The sequence below is a fragment of the Mizuhopecten yessoensis genome, unplaced genomic scaffold (assembly GCF_002113885.1).
Source record: "Mizuhopecten yessoensis strain PY_sf001 unplaced genomic scaffold, ASM211388v2 scaffold8621, whole genome shotgun sequence".
NCBI lineage: Eukaryota > Metazoa > Mollusca > Bivalvia > Pectinida > Pectinidae > Mizuhopecten > Mizuhopecten yessoensis.
This window is the reverse complement of record NW_018407639.1, coordinates 29,264-47,997: the sequence shown is the minus strand read 5'-3', so window position 1 is coordinate 47,997 and position 18,734 is coordinate 29,264. Positions and strand designations below refer to the sequence as shown.

The 18,734-nt window shown below is 41.6% G+C and overlaps 1 protein-coding gene across 5 annotated transcripts in view; it reads left to right on the top strand.

Moving 5' to 3' along the window:
• LOC110456281 (protein KIBRA-like) overlaps positions 1–18,734 on the top strand; it is a 93,838-nt gene that overhangs the window by 47,989 nt on the left and 27,115 nt on the right. For 4 of the 5 annotated variants that reach the window (XM_021506912.1, XM_021506913.1, XM_021506917.1 and 1 more), the window contains exons 7-17: positions 5,515–5,637; positions 6,469–6,620; positions 6,901–7,065; positions 7,425–7,514; positions 8,925–9,770; positions 11,683–11,745; positions 12,449–12,535; positions 12,835–13,021; positions 13,457–13,672; positions 17,936–18,030; positions 18,288–18,442. In XM_021506912.1, the coding sequence (XP_021362587.1) occupies positions 5,515–5,637; positions 6,469–6,620; positions 6,901–7,065; positions 7,425–7,514; positions 8,925–9,770; positions 11,683–11,745; positions 12,449–12,535; positions 12,835–13,021; positions 13,457–13,672; positions 17,936–18,030; positions 18,288–18,442 (2,179 nt within the window). The remainder of the gene's footprint in view (positions 1–5,514; positions 5,638–6,468; positions 6,621–6,900; positions 7,066–7,424; positions 7,515–8,924; positions 9,771–11,682; positions 11,746–12,448; positions 12,536–12,834; positions 13,022–13,456; positions 13,673–17,935; positions 18,031–18,287; positions 18,443–18,734) is intronic. The other variant, XM_021506914.1, reaches the window with a different exon arrangement.

The window sequence follows — 18,734 nt, the reverse complement described above, 5'->3', positions numbered from 1 at the left end:
TCTGTGTAGGCCATGTAGAGTGTATACAGGTGTCTCTGTGTAGGCCATGTAGAGTGTATACAGGTGTCTCTGTGTAGGCCATGTACAGTGTATACAGGTGTCTCTGTGTAGACCATGTAGAGTGTATACAGGTGTCTCTGTGTAGGCCATGTAGAGTGTATGCAGGTGTCTCTGTGTAGGCCCTGTAGAGTGTATATAGGTGTATCTGTGTAGGCCATGTAGAGTGTATACAGGTGTCTCTGTGTAGGCCCTGTAGAGTGTATACATGTGTCTCTGTGTAGGCCATGTAGAGTTTATAGATGTCTTTGTGTAGGCCCTGTACAGTATATACAGTTGTCTCTATATTGGCCCTGTAGAGTGTATAGATGTCTTTGTGTAGGTCCTGTACAGTGTATACAGGTGTCTCTGTGTAGGCCATGTAGAGTGTATACAACTGTCTCTGTGTAGACCATGTAGAGTGTATACAGGTGTCTCTGTGTAGGCCATGTAGAGTGTATAAAGATGTCTCTGTGTAGGCCATGTAGAGAGTATACAGGTGTCTCTGTGTAGGCCATGTCGAGTGTATACAGGTGTCTCTGTGTATACAGGTGTCTCTGTGTAGGCCTGTACAGTGTGTACAACTGTCTCTGTGTAGGCCATGTAGAGTGTATACAGGTGTCTCTGTGTATACAGGTGTCTCTGTGTAGGCCTGTACAGTGTGTACAACTGTCTCTGTGTAGGCCATGTAGAGTGTATATAGGTGTATCTGTGTAGGCCATGTAGAGTGTATACAGGTGTCTCTGTGTAGGTCATGTAGAGTGTGTACAGGTGTCTCTGTGTAGGCACTGTAGAGTGTATACAGGTGTCTCTGTGTAGGCCTGTACAGTGTATACAGTTGTATTTGTTAGGCCCTGTACAATGTATACAGGTGTCTCGGTGTAGGCCTGTACAGTATATACAGTTGTATTTGTTTAGACCCTCTACAATGTATACAGGTGTCTCTGTGTATACGTGGGCCCTATACAGTGTATACAACTGTGTTTTTGGTAGGCCATGTAGAGTGTATACAGCTGTCTCTGTGTAGGCACTGTAGAGTGTATAGATGTCTTTGTGTAGGCCCTGTGCAGTGTGTACATGTGTGTCTGTGTAAGCCCCTTAGAGTGTATACATGTCTTTGTGTAGGCCATGTACAGTACATGTATATACAGCTGTCTCTGTGCAAGCCCCCTAGAGTGTATAAACATGTCTTTGTGTAGGCCCTGTACAGTGTGTAAACATGTCTTTGTGTAGGCCCTGTACAGTATATACAGTGGTCTCTATGTAGGCCCTGTAGAGTTTATAGATGGCTTTGTGTAGGCCCTGTATAGTATATACAGCTGTCTCTGTGTAGGCCCTGTAGAGTTTATAGATGTCTTTGTTTAGGCCCTGTACAGTGTATAAACATGTCGTACAGTGTATACATGTGTCTCTGTGTAGGCCTGTACAGTGTATACAGGTGTCTCTGTGTAGGCCCTGTACAGTGTGTAAACATGTCTTTGTGTAGGCCCTGTACAGTATATACAGTTGTGTATACATGTGTCTCTGTGTAGGCCTGTACAGTGTATACAGGTGTCTCTGTGTAGGCCCTGTACAGTGTGTAAACATGTCTTTGTGTAGGCCCTGTACAGTATATACAGTTGTCTCTTTGTAGGCCCTTCTCTGTGTAGGCCTGTACAGTGTATACATGTGTCTCTGTGTAGGCCTGTACAGTGTATACAGATGTCTCTGTGTAGGCCATGTAAAGTGTATACAGGTGTCTCTGTGTAGGCCATGTAAAGTGTATACAGGTGTCTCTGTGTAGGCCATGTAGAGTGTATACAGGTGTCTCTGTGTAGGCCCTGTACAGTGTGTAAACATGTCTTTGTGTAGACCCTGTACAGTAGATACAGTTGTCTCTATGTAGGCCCTGTAGAGTTTATAGATGTCTTTGTGTAGGCCCTGTATAGTATATGTAGGCCCTGTACAGTATATACAGTTGTCTCTATGTAGGCCCTGTACAGTATATACAGTTGTCTCTTTGTAGGCCCTGTAGAGTTATGTCTTTGTGTAGGCCCTGTACAGTATATACAGTTGTCTCTATGTAGGCCCTGTAGAGTTTATAGATGTCTTTGTGTAGGCCCTGTATAGTATATACAGCTGTCTCTGTGTAGGCCCTGTAGAGTTTATAGATGTCTTTGTGTAGGCCCTGTACGGTATATACAGTTGTCTCTATGTTGGCCCTGTACAGTATATACAGATGTCTCTATATTGGCCCTGTATAGTTTATAGATGTCTTTGTGTCGGTCCTGTACAGTATATACAGTTGTCTGTATGTAGGCCCTGTAGAGTTTATATGTGTCTCTGTGTAGGCCTGTACAGTGTGTACAACTGTCTCTGTGTAGGCCATGTAGAGTGTATACAGGTGTCTCTGTGTATACAGGTGTCTCTGTGTATACAGGTGTCTCTGTGTAGGCCCTGTACAGTGTGTACATCTGTCTCTATGTAGGCCCTGTACAGTATATACAGTTGTCTCTATGTAGGCCCTGTAGAGTGTATAGATGTCTTTGTGTAGGCCCTGTGCAGTGTGTACAGCTAGATGTCTCTATATGTAGGACATATGTACAATTTTCTTTGTGTTAAATTCGTACAATATACATTTGTAGACCCATTACATTTTTAGGTCACCTGAGCTTTAGCTCAAGTGACCTATTGCTATCCGTTTTCGTCCGTCGTCGTCCGTCGTCCGTCGTCCATCGTCCGTCGTCCGTCGTCCGTTAACATTTTACATTTCAAACTTAAAGTCAAGTTCTGCTGGGCCGATTGAACTGAAAGTTGGTAGGAATGATCGCCTCATGGTCCTGACAAAGTGTTGTTATTTTTCGGGTCGATCAGAAATCCAATATGGCCGCCACGGCCGCCATTTTGAAAACCTATTTCAAACTTAAAGTCAAGTTCTGCTGGACCGATTGAACTGAAAGTTGGTAGGAATGATCGCCTCATGGTCCTGACAAAGTGTTGTTATTTTTCGGGTCGATCAGAAATCCAATATGGCCGCCACGGCCGCCATTTTGAAAACCTATTTCAAACTTAAAGTCAAGTTCTGCTGGACCGATTGAACTGAAAGTTGGTAGGAATGATCGCCTCATGGTCCTGACAAAGTGTTGTTATTTTTCGGGTCAATCAGAAATACAATTTGGCTGCCATGACCGCTATTTTGTAAATACCTATTTCAAACTTAAAAACAAGTTCTAATAGGCCGATCTCACTGAAAATCGGTCTAGGAATGATCAGCTCATGGTCCTGACAAAGTTAAGTTAACCATATTCTTAACTATTTTTTACTCAAATTGGTACATATTTCAACAACAAAAATAAATACTGTAGGACTCAGGTGACCGTTAAGGCCCATGGGCCTCTTGTTTTCCTTTGATAGAATATGTCAAATGTAACTTCTTTTTTTACATCAGGTTATTGATGCTAGAGTAACTGCAGGTGATGGCTATTTTGTAATAAACACATGAGAACCAGAAAATTAAGGGAAAAGCATGTAGCTCTTCTGCAACTTGTCTGTAGGTTAGGTAGTCCTGTCTGGAGGTCAGGTAGACCTATCTGGGGGTCAGGTAGTCCTGTCTGGAGGTCAGGTAGTCCAATCTGGAGGTCAGTTAGACCTGTCTGGAGATCAGGTAGTCCTGTCTGGAGGTCTGCTAGACCTGTCTGGAGGTCAGATAGTCCTGTCTGGAGGTCAGGTAGTCCTATCTGTATAGGTCAGGTAGTCTGTCCTGTCTGAAGGTCAGATAGTCCAGTCTGGAGGTCAGGTAGTCCTATCTGTAGGTCAGGTAGTCCTGTCAGTCCTGTCTGAAGGTCAAGTAGTCCTGTCTGGAGGTCAGATAGTCCTGTCTGGAGGTCAGGTAGTCCTGTCTGGAGGTCAGATAGTCCTGTCTGGAGGTCAGGTAGTCCTATCTGTTGGTCAGGTAGTACAGTCCTGTCTGGAAGTCAGGTAGTCTGTCCTGTCTGAAGGTCAGGTAGTCCTGCCTGAAGGTCAGATAGTCCTGTCTGGAGGTCAGGTAGTCCTGACATTGCTAACATAGTCAGTCATGGCTGAAATATACTGGATTACTTTGATAAACAGTTTGGAGAAAAGTTGGAATACTTGTATGTCCGGACTAAAAACCAGTAACATATTCATCATGATGTACTTATTTATGAATAAGACTGTTGACGTCCTTCTCACACTGTCGTCCCCTATAGAACACACAGGATGTTGTGACAGGATGTTATGACTGTCAACAGGTCATACTTTCCTACGTACAAGTGTCTACCAAATCTTTCTCACGTTAACGTGGTACCAGGCAAGGATTTAATAAGCCTGCAGGCCTCTAGGCCATTTACTCAAAGAGGAATTAGATCATCAACAGCTGAACACAAACTTTTCTTTCAGCGTAATTTTAAATATCTAACATGCAAAACTAAAACTACATGTAAAGACATTCATAAGGAATGATCATCCCTAGGCAAACAATACCAAAATATTTGTTGATTTACAAATGTTTTTCAAAAATCACATTTTGAAAATTTGAAATAATTACTTGGTAAGATTTGCTTTGTGTTACCTTATATATAACCTGTGACATCTAGCACTAGAGATGTGCATTATTATGTTTTGTTACGAGTGTCGTGTTTGGTGTCGCACATTAAATGGTTTACTCCCAGTTTTAATTGAGTCCCTGTTTTATGAATGAACTTTGTACTCTGGTAGCGTATGTTCTGTGTGAATGAAATGTGTATTGTATTTCTGTGTAGAAGATAATACATAGTAAAACAGTTTCTCTACAACTGTTTTGTGACTTAATTTGTATAATGTACAGACATAGACTTGTATAATCACATGCAGTAGTTCTAAGATAAACTATGTGCCATTAGCCTGATTTGGATATATATGATAATATTTTTTGACATAAAGGTTTAATTTAGTAGACATTTACTGATTTATAAGATTTGGAATTGTCTTCTTGTATGACAAAATAGCTCGCCATTTACAACAATCTGACTCTAATTGTATTCATTTCCATTTATTAACAATCTAGACTGTAGTTGTTCTAAATAACATCCCTCCGTTTACGTTCTGCAAGCTTTGGTATCTAACGTCATTATAGCAGACAAAACACCAGAGACACTCAGAACTCATTTCAGATTTGTTTTGTTTATTTCATCTGAACTTTTTCATTAAAACTCCATAAGGTACAGTTTTTGGTTCAGAAGAGATTTGTCAAAGCTATAGGTATGCTGGAAAAAAAGTTTCCAATATATGGGTACAGTTTTTGGCAATGGTACTGTGAAATAAGAGTACCTGGTTTATACGACACTAAAACCTCCATCTGAGTAGAAGTTCCTCCTGACTTTGTATAACTATGTTGTATAGGGAACACAGTATGTACCGGCAATACCAAGTTCAGAGTATAGTTGTGAGACACTCGGATATTTTACTGATATTTACCTGTTAATTACTTGTTTGTTTCAGTCACTGGCCCGCCTCAAGGATGACTTCCTGACATCTAAAAATGGTGGATCGTCGCCGGATGTGTCCACGCTGTCCATACCTCTGAAGTCCAACACAGCCTCTCAGACGGACCTGCGAGGAGAGGTAGTTACTGAAGTTTTATAGAGATTTTGATGTTGATAAATGAGGCGCTTTATATCAAAGTTTTATTGTATATAAACAAGGGGTAGTATATTGAGGTTTTGCTGGTTTCAAAGGAGGGGCATTATATCAAAGTTTTATTGTATATAAACAAGGGGTATTATATTGAGGTTTTGCTGGTTACAAAGGAGGGGCATTATATCAAAGTTTTATTGTATATAAACAAGGGGTATTATATTGAGGTTTTGCTGGTTACAAAGGAAGGGCATTATATCAAAGTTTTACTCTATATTTAAAAAAGTGGACGACTACGTCAAGGTTCACTGTAGACATGAGGTGTTGTATTGAGGTTTATTTTACATAAATGAGGGATTTTGCCATCATACTAAGGGTTTGCTGTAAACAAAGGGCATCATACTGAGGCTGCTGTATTTAACTCATTCACCCCTGAAGTTTCATAATGAACTATTTCAACCTTTGAATTGGAAGAGTTCAAATTGGTCTTCAGCGGTGAATGAGTAAAAGGAGAGTATTATATCAGTGTTTACTGTAAATAAACAAGGGATGTTTCAGAGATATTACTGTTAGGCAGGTTTACCATTCCGCTAGCCTAATGTCTTGTATTAGTACATTTTATGCCCGAGCTAGTTAAAATTTCAATATTTAATATAAATAGATATATTGGGCTAGTAGGATTTTTCAAAATCTGTCTGTAGGCCAGTGCTCTCTATGTGAAAATGCCTGTTGGTGTGAAGGGCAGTAGTTGTGGTGAGGTCTTTATGATAAGAACAATTTGATCTAAAGGGAGAGCACTCCATATGTTTGACATTCCAGCTTGGGCCGGGCAGCAGTTCCTACATCCAGGAGATTACACGGCTACGCCTGCAGTACCAAGAGTCCCGCAGCCGACTACTTGACCTCAAGCACAAACTGGCCAATGTTGAGGACCAGATGGTGCCGGGTCAGAATGAGTCGGACAAAGACAGGTAAGGGCTGCCACTGTAAAGCAATTTTCATTTTAGTAAAATTTATTCTCTTCAGCAAAAAAAAAAAGATCACAAAACTTTCAAATATAGCTGAGGTATGTACTTTCATGTGTTCAGAAGTGTCATCCTGGCTAGTTACATGCAACGGTTATGATTCTTGTTTACTCGCTTATACATTATCCAGCACTTCCTTCCTGCTCTCAACAATAGCAGAATTTCATTTATCATGTAAAAATTATATAAATGAAATATTGAAAATACAATTGATTCTGTGTTACAGGCTCATGTTACTACAGGAGAAGGAACAGTTATTACGGGAACTCAAGAGTATTGACCCAAAGGATCGCAGCGAGAGCGATATCTTCTCCATCCGGGCACAGATACAGCAGCTGGAGCATGACCTCGTTGTCGCCATAGAAACCTGCAATAAACAGATAGCAGACAGGTATAGGTCAAATGTGCAGAGGTCATTTATCGTAAGAACTAAAGGCCCAGGTTTCATGAATAATAGACATTGTTGAAGAGAAGAAATAACAATGGGTTCAAAGGTCATGTATCGTAGTACACAGATATAGATATAGATGATGTGTTTAGGGCCCTGTATCATGTGAACAGGTCAATACAAGTCATGGCTTTGATTGTGTACGTCCTGGATATAAAACATTAAGCCAAAATGAAAAATCTGGTGGTAAAATTCATCACGATCAATAATAATACTTCTGTACTTGTTTATAAGTTTCCTGTAACAGCTGCATGTTTTCTTGTAAAATTCACTTTCAACTTTCAACCTGCTGTCATTTTCAGAATTCAACTACAAGAGCAGAAGTCTTCGTTGATGCAAGAGTTGTCGGAGGCAACAAGATTGACGACCCTGCTCGAGTCACAACTTAGAAGGTTTGTGCTCCATTTGTTAAGTGTTCCATGTCTTATGAGTTATGCCTAGGCACAGCATCAGTTTGTTAACTTTTCCTTTTAAAGACTACGTGTCCAGAGTGGCTGAGTGGATTTTAGTTTGGAGCATCCCTGTGGCAAGGGGATTCAGTAATGTGTCAATGATATTTGTGACCCCACTAGGACAGGGGGGGTTGGAGCCCAGTACAGGAAATAGGATTAAATCATTAAAACTACTTCACCTCATGTCAGTGGGTTTTTAACCTGAGTTGCTACAAAAGCGTCTTGGCCATAGGACTCAGTGTTTTATAAAGAAAGGGGTGGCTCCATTCAGAGCTAGAGGGCAGGGGCCAAATATTATAAAGATTAATTCAATATAAGTTTAGAGGGCGGGGACCGAATATTGTAAAGATTCATTCAATATTAGTTTAGATGGCGGGGACCTAATATTGTAAAGATTCATTCAATATAAGTTTAGAGGGCGGGGACCGAATATTGTAAAGATTCATTCAATATAAGTTTTGAGAGCGGGGACCGAATATTGTAAAGATTAATTCAATATCAGTTTAGAGAGCGGGGACCAAATTTTGTAAAGATTCATTCAATATTAGTTTAGAGGGCGGGGACCGAATATTGTAAAGATTCATTCAATATAAGTTTAGAGAGCGGGACCAAATATTGATAATCTTTGCATTCAATATTAATTAAGAAAATTTTGCCAAATTTGATGTAAAGGATCCCTAGATCAAGGGGACATGATATATAAACAAATGCTGTGTTCCTGCTGGAGTAGAACCATGTAGCTCAGTAGGGGATATAGAGGTAAATCTGTTTACCCTTCAGCAAGATTTTATAAGTATAGAGCATTCCTGACATTCCTTGTCAGGTAGTGGAAATATAACAGTGACCATTACAGAATTTGAAGCCCTAGATAGGAATAAGCGTAGATATATAAAGATTTTCATTGCTGTATTCTCCCTGTGTATATTTCACTATACATGTATCATATTCAACATATTTATAAGCAAAGACTGGGGAGCTATCCAGGGTCCTTAGTGTCTCGTTGGAGTTAGTATTTTACACATGAAATAAAAAATCAGTCATCAGAAATTTATCAAAATAGAGCTTACACAGTCAATATACCAAGTGTTTAATTAACATAGAGTTTGTTCTGTAGACTGAAAACCTGTTATTGTGAGATATTTCCTTTCTTGTTCATTTGTGAGCTGATTTGTTGAAAAATCTTATCTGATAATATTAATGCCATAGATGGTAAACAGCATCCTCTCAATCCTTCTTTCAGTTATTCACTATAAAATCTACAGAACTTGTGAAATAAGTACACACATATATAAAGTGATTACCAGTTATGACTAGCCTGTCTTCATGTAACGGAGTGTTGTTGTGTTTCAGTCTGTCGGTAAGCACCCTGTCCATGTCGTCAGGTTCTAGTCTGGGATCCCTCGGCTCCCTGTCCTCCTGTAGCCACAGTTCTCTCACCTCACTCAGCATGCTTGACATCTACCAGCAGCAGTCGCCGTCGGAAACAAACCTTCACGATCTTCACAGACGGTTAGAAAAGTTGTTAAAAGCACACAGTATATCTCCTATACATGAAAACCCTAAGGCGGTAGCGCCAGGGTTGGACATTACGTCGGCGGCAACCCGAGGTTACATGGAAAGCATTAAAGCAAGCAATACAGAACTATCATCGTCCATGAAATCAATATCGTCGTTGTCGTCGTTGTCGTCTGTTTCTCCCCCGGTGTCCCCGTATGATGTGGGCCCACCTCCATCTTACCAGGACCACATCACGTCTGTGGAGCGACAACGAGTGGGATTGTTTGGTAGTAACAGCAGCCTGACCCCCGTCACAACTAACAGTGTGGAAACAGAGCAATCAAAAGTAGTGTTAGACTCGTCATTCTCTCATCATCAACTCAGCTCCGAAAACAGTGCACGGACTAATCTGTTTCTCAGCGCCACCCTTAACAACAGGCCAGTAATGGGCGCGAGTGATCACCTTGTGGATCCAGCCTCACAGGTGGTGTCTGGACCCAAAAGGGCCGCCCCGCCCCAGTACCCAGACAGCATGGAGGTAATGTCAAATCCTCCCCTCAGTCCCATCAGTGAGAGTAGCTCAGGAGTGGGCAACAATCTGTCGGGGGCAAATACCCGTAGTGTTTCTGCTGCTGTCAGTGACGAGTCTGTGGCCGGTGACAGTGGAGTGTTTGAGGCATCCATGAACATAACTAAAAGGTAGGTAATATGTGTTCAGTAAATTTCTTTTGCTTTGTTTTACAGCAGAATACAGCAAAAAAGTGCTTTATTTTCCCAAAAGAAAGAAAAAATATTAACTACAATCTGGACAATACCTTGGTTTAGGCCCTCAATTCAACAATATATCTAGTCTTACTTAACTGTTTAAGATCACATTTCTTAAGGGTAAAAAAATTAACCTATTGACCAAATCATGCAAATGCCATATTTACCCTTCAGTAAACCAAGGGGGCCAACCCATAATCCCTCACTCAAGGTAGAGAGATAGGATTTTACAGGACAATGAAATAGAATTTGTAAGCATCTACGGAACTACAATAAATTTGAGTGGTCGCTAGGTGCAGTGGATAGTTTACTTGCCTTTCACCAAGATGGCCAGGTTCAATTCCCCAATGGGACTTGAAAAGGTACCGAGTCATCACCTGCCAGACCACGTAGGTTTTCTAACGTTAAGACACCCTGCGGGCTAACATCCAGGCCAATAAAGATGTGTTATGTCAGTTTGTGTCTCATTATTGTTATAAAACTGCCAGGTAATATAAATAGTAAATCATACGGTAAGTCACAGTACCAGTGACGTCGGTGATAACAGACTTGTAATAACCTGCAGGATTATACCGTGTGTAGCTCTCTCAGGTATGTACTACTGTCTACTGTACTGGACAAGTTGTTGGGTACTCCCTTTCTCTGTTGTCTAGTATACTGAACAAGATATACTAATTTATTCCATAAAAAAAAAATGTTCGCCAAAATGAATAATGAAAATAAAACACCGGTGATTATTTTTAAGCCGCTCTTGGCGAGAGCCGAGCGGCTTATTAATTCTGTCCAGAGAACGAAATGACGGACCCGCCTCCATTCGGGGTGCGTGCGCTATATAGTTTCGTCATCGTAAATAGAAAGTAGAGTCTCTGACACTCACCTGTGGGTTACATAAAGTCTTCTGATACTCTTCTCCAAATAATAATCCATACTTTAAATAATTGCTGAAAATAAAATGTTTATCTCCGTTACATTCTACGAGTGTTGTGGTGGTGAAATTCGTGCACTAGGTTTGAGCGTTTGAGCAACTGTGAAATATGACATACAGTGCTTAGGTTGATAACGGTAATGGCTCTGAGACGAGACGATATGTGAACTGTGTATGCTTATCAAACATTTCTGTAACACAGCATGCTATTTCTGGTGTATTTGTTTATGAAAATGTAACAATTTAAGAACATGACACAACTGCCGCTGCTCTTTGACAAGAATTCGCGCCGTGTCAAAATATTATCCGATCCGGTGTAAGGGAAATAACTCTTACGTTAGTAAAGTCGCATTGAGAAATATAATTCAAATATATTCCTAGAACATTTGTGAGATTTTGTGAGATTTTGTATATTCAATGACAGTTAATAAAGTCACTACATATATTAATAATTATTATTAATATGAATAAAAAATAAATAAAAATAAAAGGAGTACAATGTCTCTTTTCTCCATACATGTTTTCCCACTACTGTTAATTATCCTTCATTTCACAAGACCAAAATGCACCTATTCTTTCTTATCCATTCACCGATTGCCATTCTGCACGTAAATGCTCATGTCAAATCATTGGAGGATGCTTATTAATGAAAATTACAACAATGCATCACACTTAAAGAGGGTGAAAAAAGAGAAGAGGGAGAAATGTTTTTAAGGCATCATTTAAGAGATGATTGATTTTGGAAATTCCAAAGGCAACATCATCACATGACCTGATTTTCAATTAGCAGAATACAGAACACATATCTGAGGTATTATAGTAGATATTGATGCTCAATGTGTTACTGAAGCAAATAAATTTAAAGTGGTGAGCGGCTTTAATGTCACACTGACATAATTCTAGTTTTGTTTTGTGTTTCAGGGATGTATTAGATGAAGCATTAGAGATGAATTTAGAAAGTGCTCAAATACAGATCAAACTTAGGTAAGTAAAACAATAAGTAATGTATGTACAACAGTTCATACCGAGCTGACGTGAATATGAGGTAAACAACTGTGATCAAATGGTTGGAAAATTCTGATACAGAGATATGGGTTCAAGTTTGATCTCACGATTTCTAAAACCAGAAGATGTGGGTTCAAGTTTGATCTCACGATTTCTAAAACCAGAAGATGTGGGTTCAAGTTTGATCTCACGATTTCTAAAACCAGAAGATGTGGGTTCAAGTTTGATCTCACGATTTCTAAAACCAATAGGTGTGGGTTCAAGTTTGATCTCACGATTTCTTAAACCAGAAGATGTGGGTTCAAGTTTGATCTCACGATTTCTAAAACCAGAAGATGTGGGTTCAAGTTTGATCTTACGATTTCTAAAACCAGAAGATGTGGGTTCAAGTTTGATCTCACGAATTCTAAAACCTGAAGATGTGGGTTCAAGTTTGATCTCACAATTTCTAAAACCAGAAGATGTGGGTTCAAGTTTGATCTCATGATTTCTAAACCAGAAGATGTGGGTTCAAGTTTGATCTCATGATTTCTAAAACCAGTATGATCACACAGAGAGAAATCTTGTTGTGGTGCAGGAACCAAGGCTTACTTTATATATCTGTTGTGTAGATACGGTCACACAGAGGGAAATCTTGTTGTGGTGCAGGAACTAAGTGTTACTTTATATATCTGTTTTGTAGGTACGATCACACAGAGGGAAATCTTGTTGTGGTGCTAGAACAAGCCAGAAATCTATCAGCATTAGCTTTCTCTGCAGGAAGCAAAGTGTGAGTATCATTCTTTTTTGTGCCTGGATGCTATTACATGTGTACCATATTTCTTAAATAAGTTTGGTCTTTTAAAGGAAGTTCTTTGGATATAGTTATGTAATTAACTGATCTCAGAAATATTATCAACTTGAAAATCTTCTTTATACATGTACAGTTGATGAAATCATATTATCAAATTATTTTCTTTTATATTTCATTCCCATGTCAGATTTTTGAGATGTTCCTACACATGAAAATTCTCCTAATAACTAACCAGAACAAGAAATATCTTTGATAGTTAAATTGCTTTGATTCAGATATATAAAGGCTGCCCTTCTACCCCACAACACGGATCTACCGTGGGAGACCCAGTCGTCTGCCGATCTCAAAAATCCCCGCTTCTGTCAGGCCTTCCGAGCAAAAGTTGCTGAATCAAAACTGCTGAACAAAACTCTGCAGGTGCATGTGTGGAGTCTACACCAGGAACTAGGAAAGGAGTGCCTGGTAGGTTCTTTGTCTCCAGCATAGACAGAAATTAAGCAGGTTTGACTTGCTCTATACATGGTCTTCACAAGTGAAACTGCAAATTGACAGTATAATGATTGATAATCTTTTGACATATCATACTTTGTAAAAAAATAACTGTATTTTTTGTCCAAAAAATCTATGCTATATGGCTCACTGAATTCAGCTATTAGTGCATAACAAATGAGTAGGCAGACAGTTTGCCGAAATCCAGATGTTGCATTGACATATTTTTGTCATTGTGAAATTTTGATGTGTTAAATTTTGGCATGTTCACTCCAAGCGCCAAATAAACCAAAAATAAAACAACACCCAAAATATCCCAAAGTATGGAACTACAGATGCCACTATTAAAAAACCTAACTGAGCCTTGTGTGAGTTTGTGCCTTACTGAGTTTAGTTGCTTTATGATAGGGATGTGCACAGGTGAGCCTGGCCGACTTCGACCCTAAGGTCACATCTATACGCTGGTATAACGTACTCAGCTTCAAGTTCATGCAGGCCGACTCAGTCACCAGTAAACCCATCCCGAAGAGTAAAACGGAGGACAACAGCTCAGAACCATCAGAAGAATCATCATCACCATCCTCAAACAGCTTGCCACCGACATCATCTTCATCATCACAACAGGTAGGTGACCGGTGAGGAGTAACTTTTACCCTACATACAAACAGCTGGTTTACCTTAGTCCAGATGTACAGGGAGCTTACAGCTACTTACTATATGACGGGTGAATTTTTATAAGTAAGATTACACCGTTAAATTGGCTAGTACCTAAAAGTAACTTTATGTTAGTATTACCAGTGTTAATGTGGTCAGAGTAAGTGTGGTCAGTAGTGTAAGTGTGGTCAGTGTTATTATGGTCAGAGTTAGTGTGGTCAGAGTTAGTGTGGTCAGTGTTCTTATGGTCAGAGTTAGTGTGGTCAGAGTTGGTGTGGTCAGTGTAAGTGGGTCAGTGTTATTATGGTCAGAGTTAGTGTGGTCAGTGTTCTTATGGTCAGAGTTAGTGTGGTCAGAGTTGGTTTGGTCAGTGTTGCAGTGGTCAGAGTTAGTGTGGTCAGTGTTGGTGTGGTCAGTGTTGGTGTGGTCAGTGTTAGCATGGTCAGAGTAAGTGTGGTCAGTGTTGGTGTGGTCAGTGTAAGTGGGTCAGTGTTGGTGTGGTCAGTGTTGGTGTGGTCAGTGTAAGTGGGGTCAGTGTTGGTGTGGTGAGTTGAGCATAAGTTTCATTAATATAAGTGTGGTCTGTATTCTGTGTTCGTGTGGTCAGTGTTAGCAAGGTCAGTGTTAACATGGTCAGTGTTATGGTCAGTGTTAGCATGGTCAGTGTTGGTGTGGTCAGTGTTAGCATGGTCAGTGTTAGCATGGTCAGTGTTAGCATGGTCAGAGTAAGTGTGGTCAGTATTGGTGTGGTCAGAGTTAGTGTAGTCAGTGTAAGTGGGGTCAGTGTTGGTGTGGTCAGTGTAAGTGGGGTCAGTATTGGTGTGGTCAATGTTAGCATGGTCAGAGTAAGTGTGGCCAGTATTGGGGTGGTCAATGTTAGCATGGTCAGAGTAAGTGTGGTCAGTTTTGGTGTGGTCAGAGTTAGTGTGGTCGGTGTTAGCATGGTCAGACTAAGTGTGGTCAGTATTGGTGTGGTCATAGTTAGTGTGGTCAGTGTATAGGGGTCAGTGTTGGAGTGGTCAGAGTAAGTGGGGACAGTGTTGGTGTGGTGAGTTGTGCATAAGGTTCATTAATATAAGTGTGGTCTGTATTCTGTGTGCATGTGGTCAGTGTTAGCAAGGTCAGTGTCAACATGGTCAGCGTTATGGTCAGTGTTAGCATGGTCAGTGCTAGCATGGTCAGAGTAAGTGTGGTCTGTATTGGTGTGGTCAGAGTTAGTGTGGTCAGTGTTGGTGTGGTCAGTGTAAGTGGGGTCAGTGTTGGTGTGGTGAGTTGTGCATAAGTTTCATTAATATAAGTGTGGTCTGTATTCTGTGTTCATGTGGTCAGTGTTAGCAAGGTCAGTGTTAACATGGTCAGCGTTATGGTCAGTGTTAGCATGGTCAGTGTTGGTGTGGTCAGTGTTATCATGGTCAGTGTTAGCATGGTCAGTGTTAGCATGGTCAGAGTAAGTGTGGTCAGTATTGGTGTGGTCAGAGTTAGTGTGGTCAGTGTTGGTGTGGTCAGAGTTGGTGTGGTCAGTATTGGTGTGGTCAGAGTTAGTGTGGTCAGTGTATAGGGGTCAGTGTTGGTGTGGTCAGTGTTAGTGGGGTCAGAGTTGGTGTGGTCAATGTTGGTGTGGTCAGGGTTGGTGTGGTCAGTGTTAGTGGGGTCAGAGTTGGTGTGGTCAATGTTGGTGTGGTCAGGGTTGGTGTGGTCAGTGTTGGTGTGGTCAGAGTAAGTGTGGTCAGTATTGGTGTGGCCAGTGTTGGTGTGGTCAGTGTTGGTGTGGTGAGTGTAAGTGGGGTCAGTGTTGGTGTGGTCAATGTTGGTGTGGTCAGGGTTGGTGTGGTCAGTGTTGGGGTGGTCGGTGTTAGCGTGGTCAGTGTTGGTGTGGTCAGGGTAAGTGTGGTCAGTATTGGTGTGGTCATGTGGTCAGTGTTGGTGTGGTCAGTGTTGGGGGTGGTCAGTATTGGTGTGGTCAGAGTTAGTGTGCTCAGTGTTGGTGTGGTCAGAGTTGGTGTGGTCGGTGTTGGTGTGGTCAGTGTTAGCATGGTCAGTGTTGGTGTGGTCAGAGTTGGTGTGGTCAGAGTTAGTGTGGTCGGTGTTAGCATGGTCAGAGTAAGTGTGGTCAGTATTGGTGTGGTCAGTGTTGGTGGGGTCAGTGTTGGGGGGGTCGGTGTTGGTGTGGTCAGTGTTAGCGTGGTCAGTGTTAGCATGGTCAGAGTAAATGTGGTCAGTATTGGTGTGGTCATAGTTAGTGTGGTCAGTATTGGTGTGGTCAATGGTGGTGTGGTCAGTGTTGGTGTGGTCAGTCAGTGTTGGTGTGGTCAGTATTAGCATGGTCAGTGTTGGTGTGGTCAGTGTTAGCATGGTCAGTGTTGGTGTGGTCAGGTCAGAGTTAGTGTGGTCAGTGTTGGTGTGGTCAGAGTAAGTGTGGTCAGTATTGGTGTGGTCATAGTTAGTGTGGTCAGTATTGGTGTGGTTAATATTGGTGTGGTGAGGTGAGCGTAAGTGTGGTCAGTATTGGTGTGGACAGAGTTAGTGTGGTCAGTATTGGTGTGGTCAGAGTTAGTGTGGTCAGTATTGGTGTGGTCAATATTGGTGTGGTGAGGTGAGCATAGGTTTCGTTAATATAAGTGTGGTCTGTATTCTGTGTTAGCATGGTCAGTGTAAGTGTGGTCAGTGTTAGCATGGTCAGTGTTGGCGTGGTCAGTGTTGGTGTGGTGAGGTCATGATCAGTGTTGGTGTGGTCAGTGTTAGCATGGTCAGTGTTAGCATGGTCAGTGTTGGTGTGATCAGTGTTAGCATGGTCAGTGTTAGCATGGTCAGTATTGGTGTGGTGAGGTGAGCTTAAGTTTCGTTAATATAAGTGTGGTCTGTATTCTGTGTTCGTATGGTCAGTGTAAGTGTGGTCAGTGTTAGCATGGTCAGTGTTGGTGTAGTCAGTGTAAGTGTGGTCAGTGTTAGCATGGTCAGTGTTGGTGTGGTCAGTATTAGCATGGTCAGTGTTGGTGTGGTCAGTGTTGGTGTGGTCAGTGTTAGCATGGTCAGTGTTATCATGGTCAGTGTTGGTGTGGTCAGTGTTATCATGGTCAGTGTTATCATGGTCAGTGTTATCATGGTCAGTGTTAGCATGGTCAGTGTTATCATGGTCAGTGTTAGTATGGTCAGTGTTAGCATGGTCAGTGTTAGCATGGTCAGTCTTGGTGTGGTCAGTGTTAGCATGGGTCAGTGTTGGTTGGTCAGTGTTATTATGGTCAGTGTTAGCATGGTCAGTGTTAGCATGGTCAGTGTTATCATGGTCAGTGTTAGCATGGTCAGTGTTGGTGTGGTCAGTGTTATCATGGTCAGTGTTAGCATGGTCAGTGTTAGCATGGTCAGTCTTGGTGTGGTCAGTGTTAGCATGGTCAGTGTTGGTCAGGTCAGTTTTGGTGTGGTCAGTGTTGGTGTGGTCAGTGATGGTGTGGTCAGTCAGTGTTGGTGTGGTCAGTGTTGGTGTGGTCAGTATTAGCATGGTCAGTGTTGGTGTGGTCAGTATTAGCATGGTCAATGTTGGTGTGGTCAGTATTAGCATGGTCAGTGTTGGGGTGGTCGGGTCAGTGTTGGTGTGGTCAGTGTTGGTGTGGTCAGTATTAGCATGGTCAGTGTTGGTCAGGTCAGTGTTGGTGTGGTCAGGTCAGTGTTGGTGTGGTCAGTGTTAGCATGGTCAGTGTTGGTGTGGTCAGGTCAGTGTTGGTGTGGTCAGTGTTATCATGGTCAGTATTAGCATGGTCAGTGTTGGTGTGGTCAGTGTTGGTGTGGTCAGTCAGTGTTGGTGTGGTCAGTATTAGCATGGTCAATGTTGGTGTGGTCAGTATTAGCATGGTCAGTGTTGGTGTGGTCAGGTCAGTGTTGGTGTGGTCAGGTCAGTGTTGGTGTGGTCATTGTTGGTGTGCTCAGTGTTGGTGTGGTCAGGTCAGTGTTGGTGTGGTCAGTGTTGGTTTGGTCAGTCAGTGTTGGTGTGGTGAGGTCAGTGTTGGTGTGGGCAGGTTAGTGTTGGTGTGGTCAGAGTTGGGGTGGTCAGGTCAGTGGTGGTGTGGTCACTGTTGGTGTGGTCAGTGGTGGCGTGGTCAGTGTTGGTGTGGTCAGGTCAGTGTTGGTGTGGTCAGTGTTGGTGTGGTCAGTATTGGTGTGGTCAGTGTTGGTGTGGTCAGTATAGTTGGTGCTCTCATGATGACAATAACTACAGATGTTGATTGATGTATATTACAGACAGAACCTGTTGACAAAGTGAAGCAGCTACTGGAGGCGTCGTCGGTACGGTTACAGAGAACGGTAGAGGACCGGGCCAACACAAGGGACAACAGGTATAGTCTATCATAACAAGGACTGCACAGAAAAAAACCAGCAACTTGGTAAGATGGAAACAGGGGAGATAATCTCTATAGAGGACCCCTGGGAGTATATGATGTTAAGGTTTTCAGTAAAATAAATCTTGTTTTAATATGATACTAAAGTAATGGGCTTTTTATGATGTCCAGTTGATCATGTCCTTGTATGTATGAAATGCTTAAAGTTAGTTGTGTTTTACAACAAAATGTATAAATGTGATGTTTTTTTGAAGTCATTTCAGAAATACTCACCCCACGATAGCCTCTCTAAAGGAGGAGAGCAGTGACGAGTCGACCATCATTTCCTCCCAGACCTCTACTCTCACCAGGAATCAGGGTAGGTCCAACGCCATCTCCTCCCAGGCGTCTACTCTTACCCGAGATCAAGGTAGGCCACTAGTCACACGTCAAACATACACAAAGTCAGTATACGTAGGTCAAGGTCATCAGGTGTAGGTTAAATCAACAAATTGAAATCCAGGTGTTATTGAATTATCTAATTCAATTAGAGCTAGATTTTAAGAATTAAATAGCTGAAATGTTTAAGATAAAATGTATTGGTGCATTGTTTCGAATTTTCTCCATGGTACTTCATACTGTTTACTCAGGGTTGAATTTACCTAAGTGAGAAGATTCCATCTTCGTGATAAAAAGTGAACATTAATGATATTGCTGTGTTG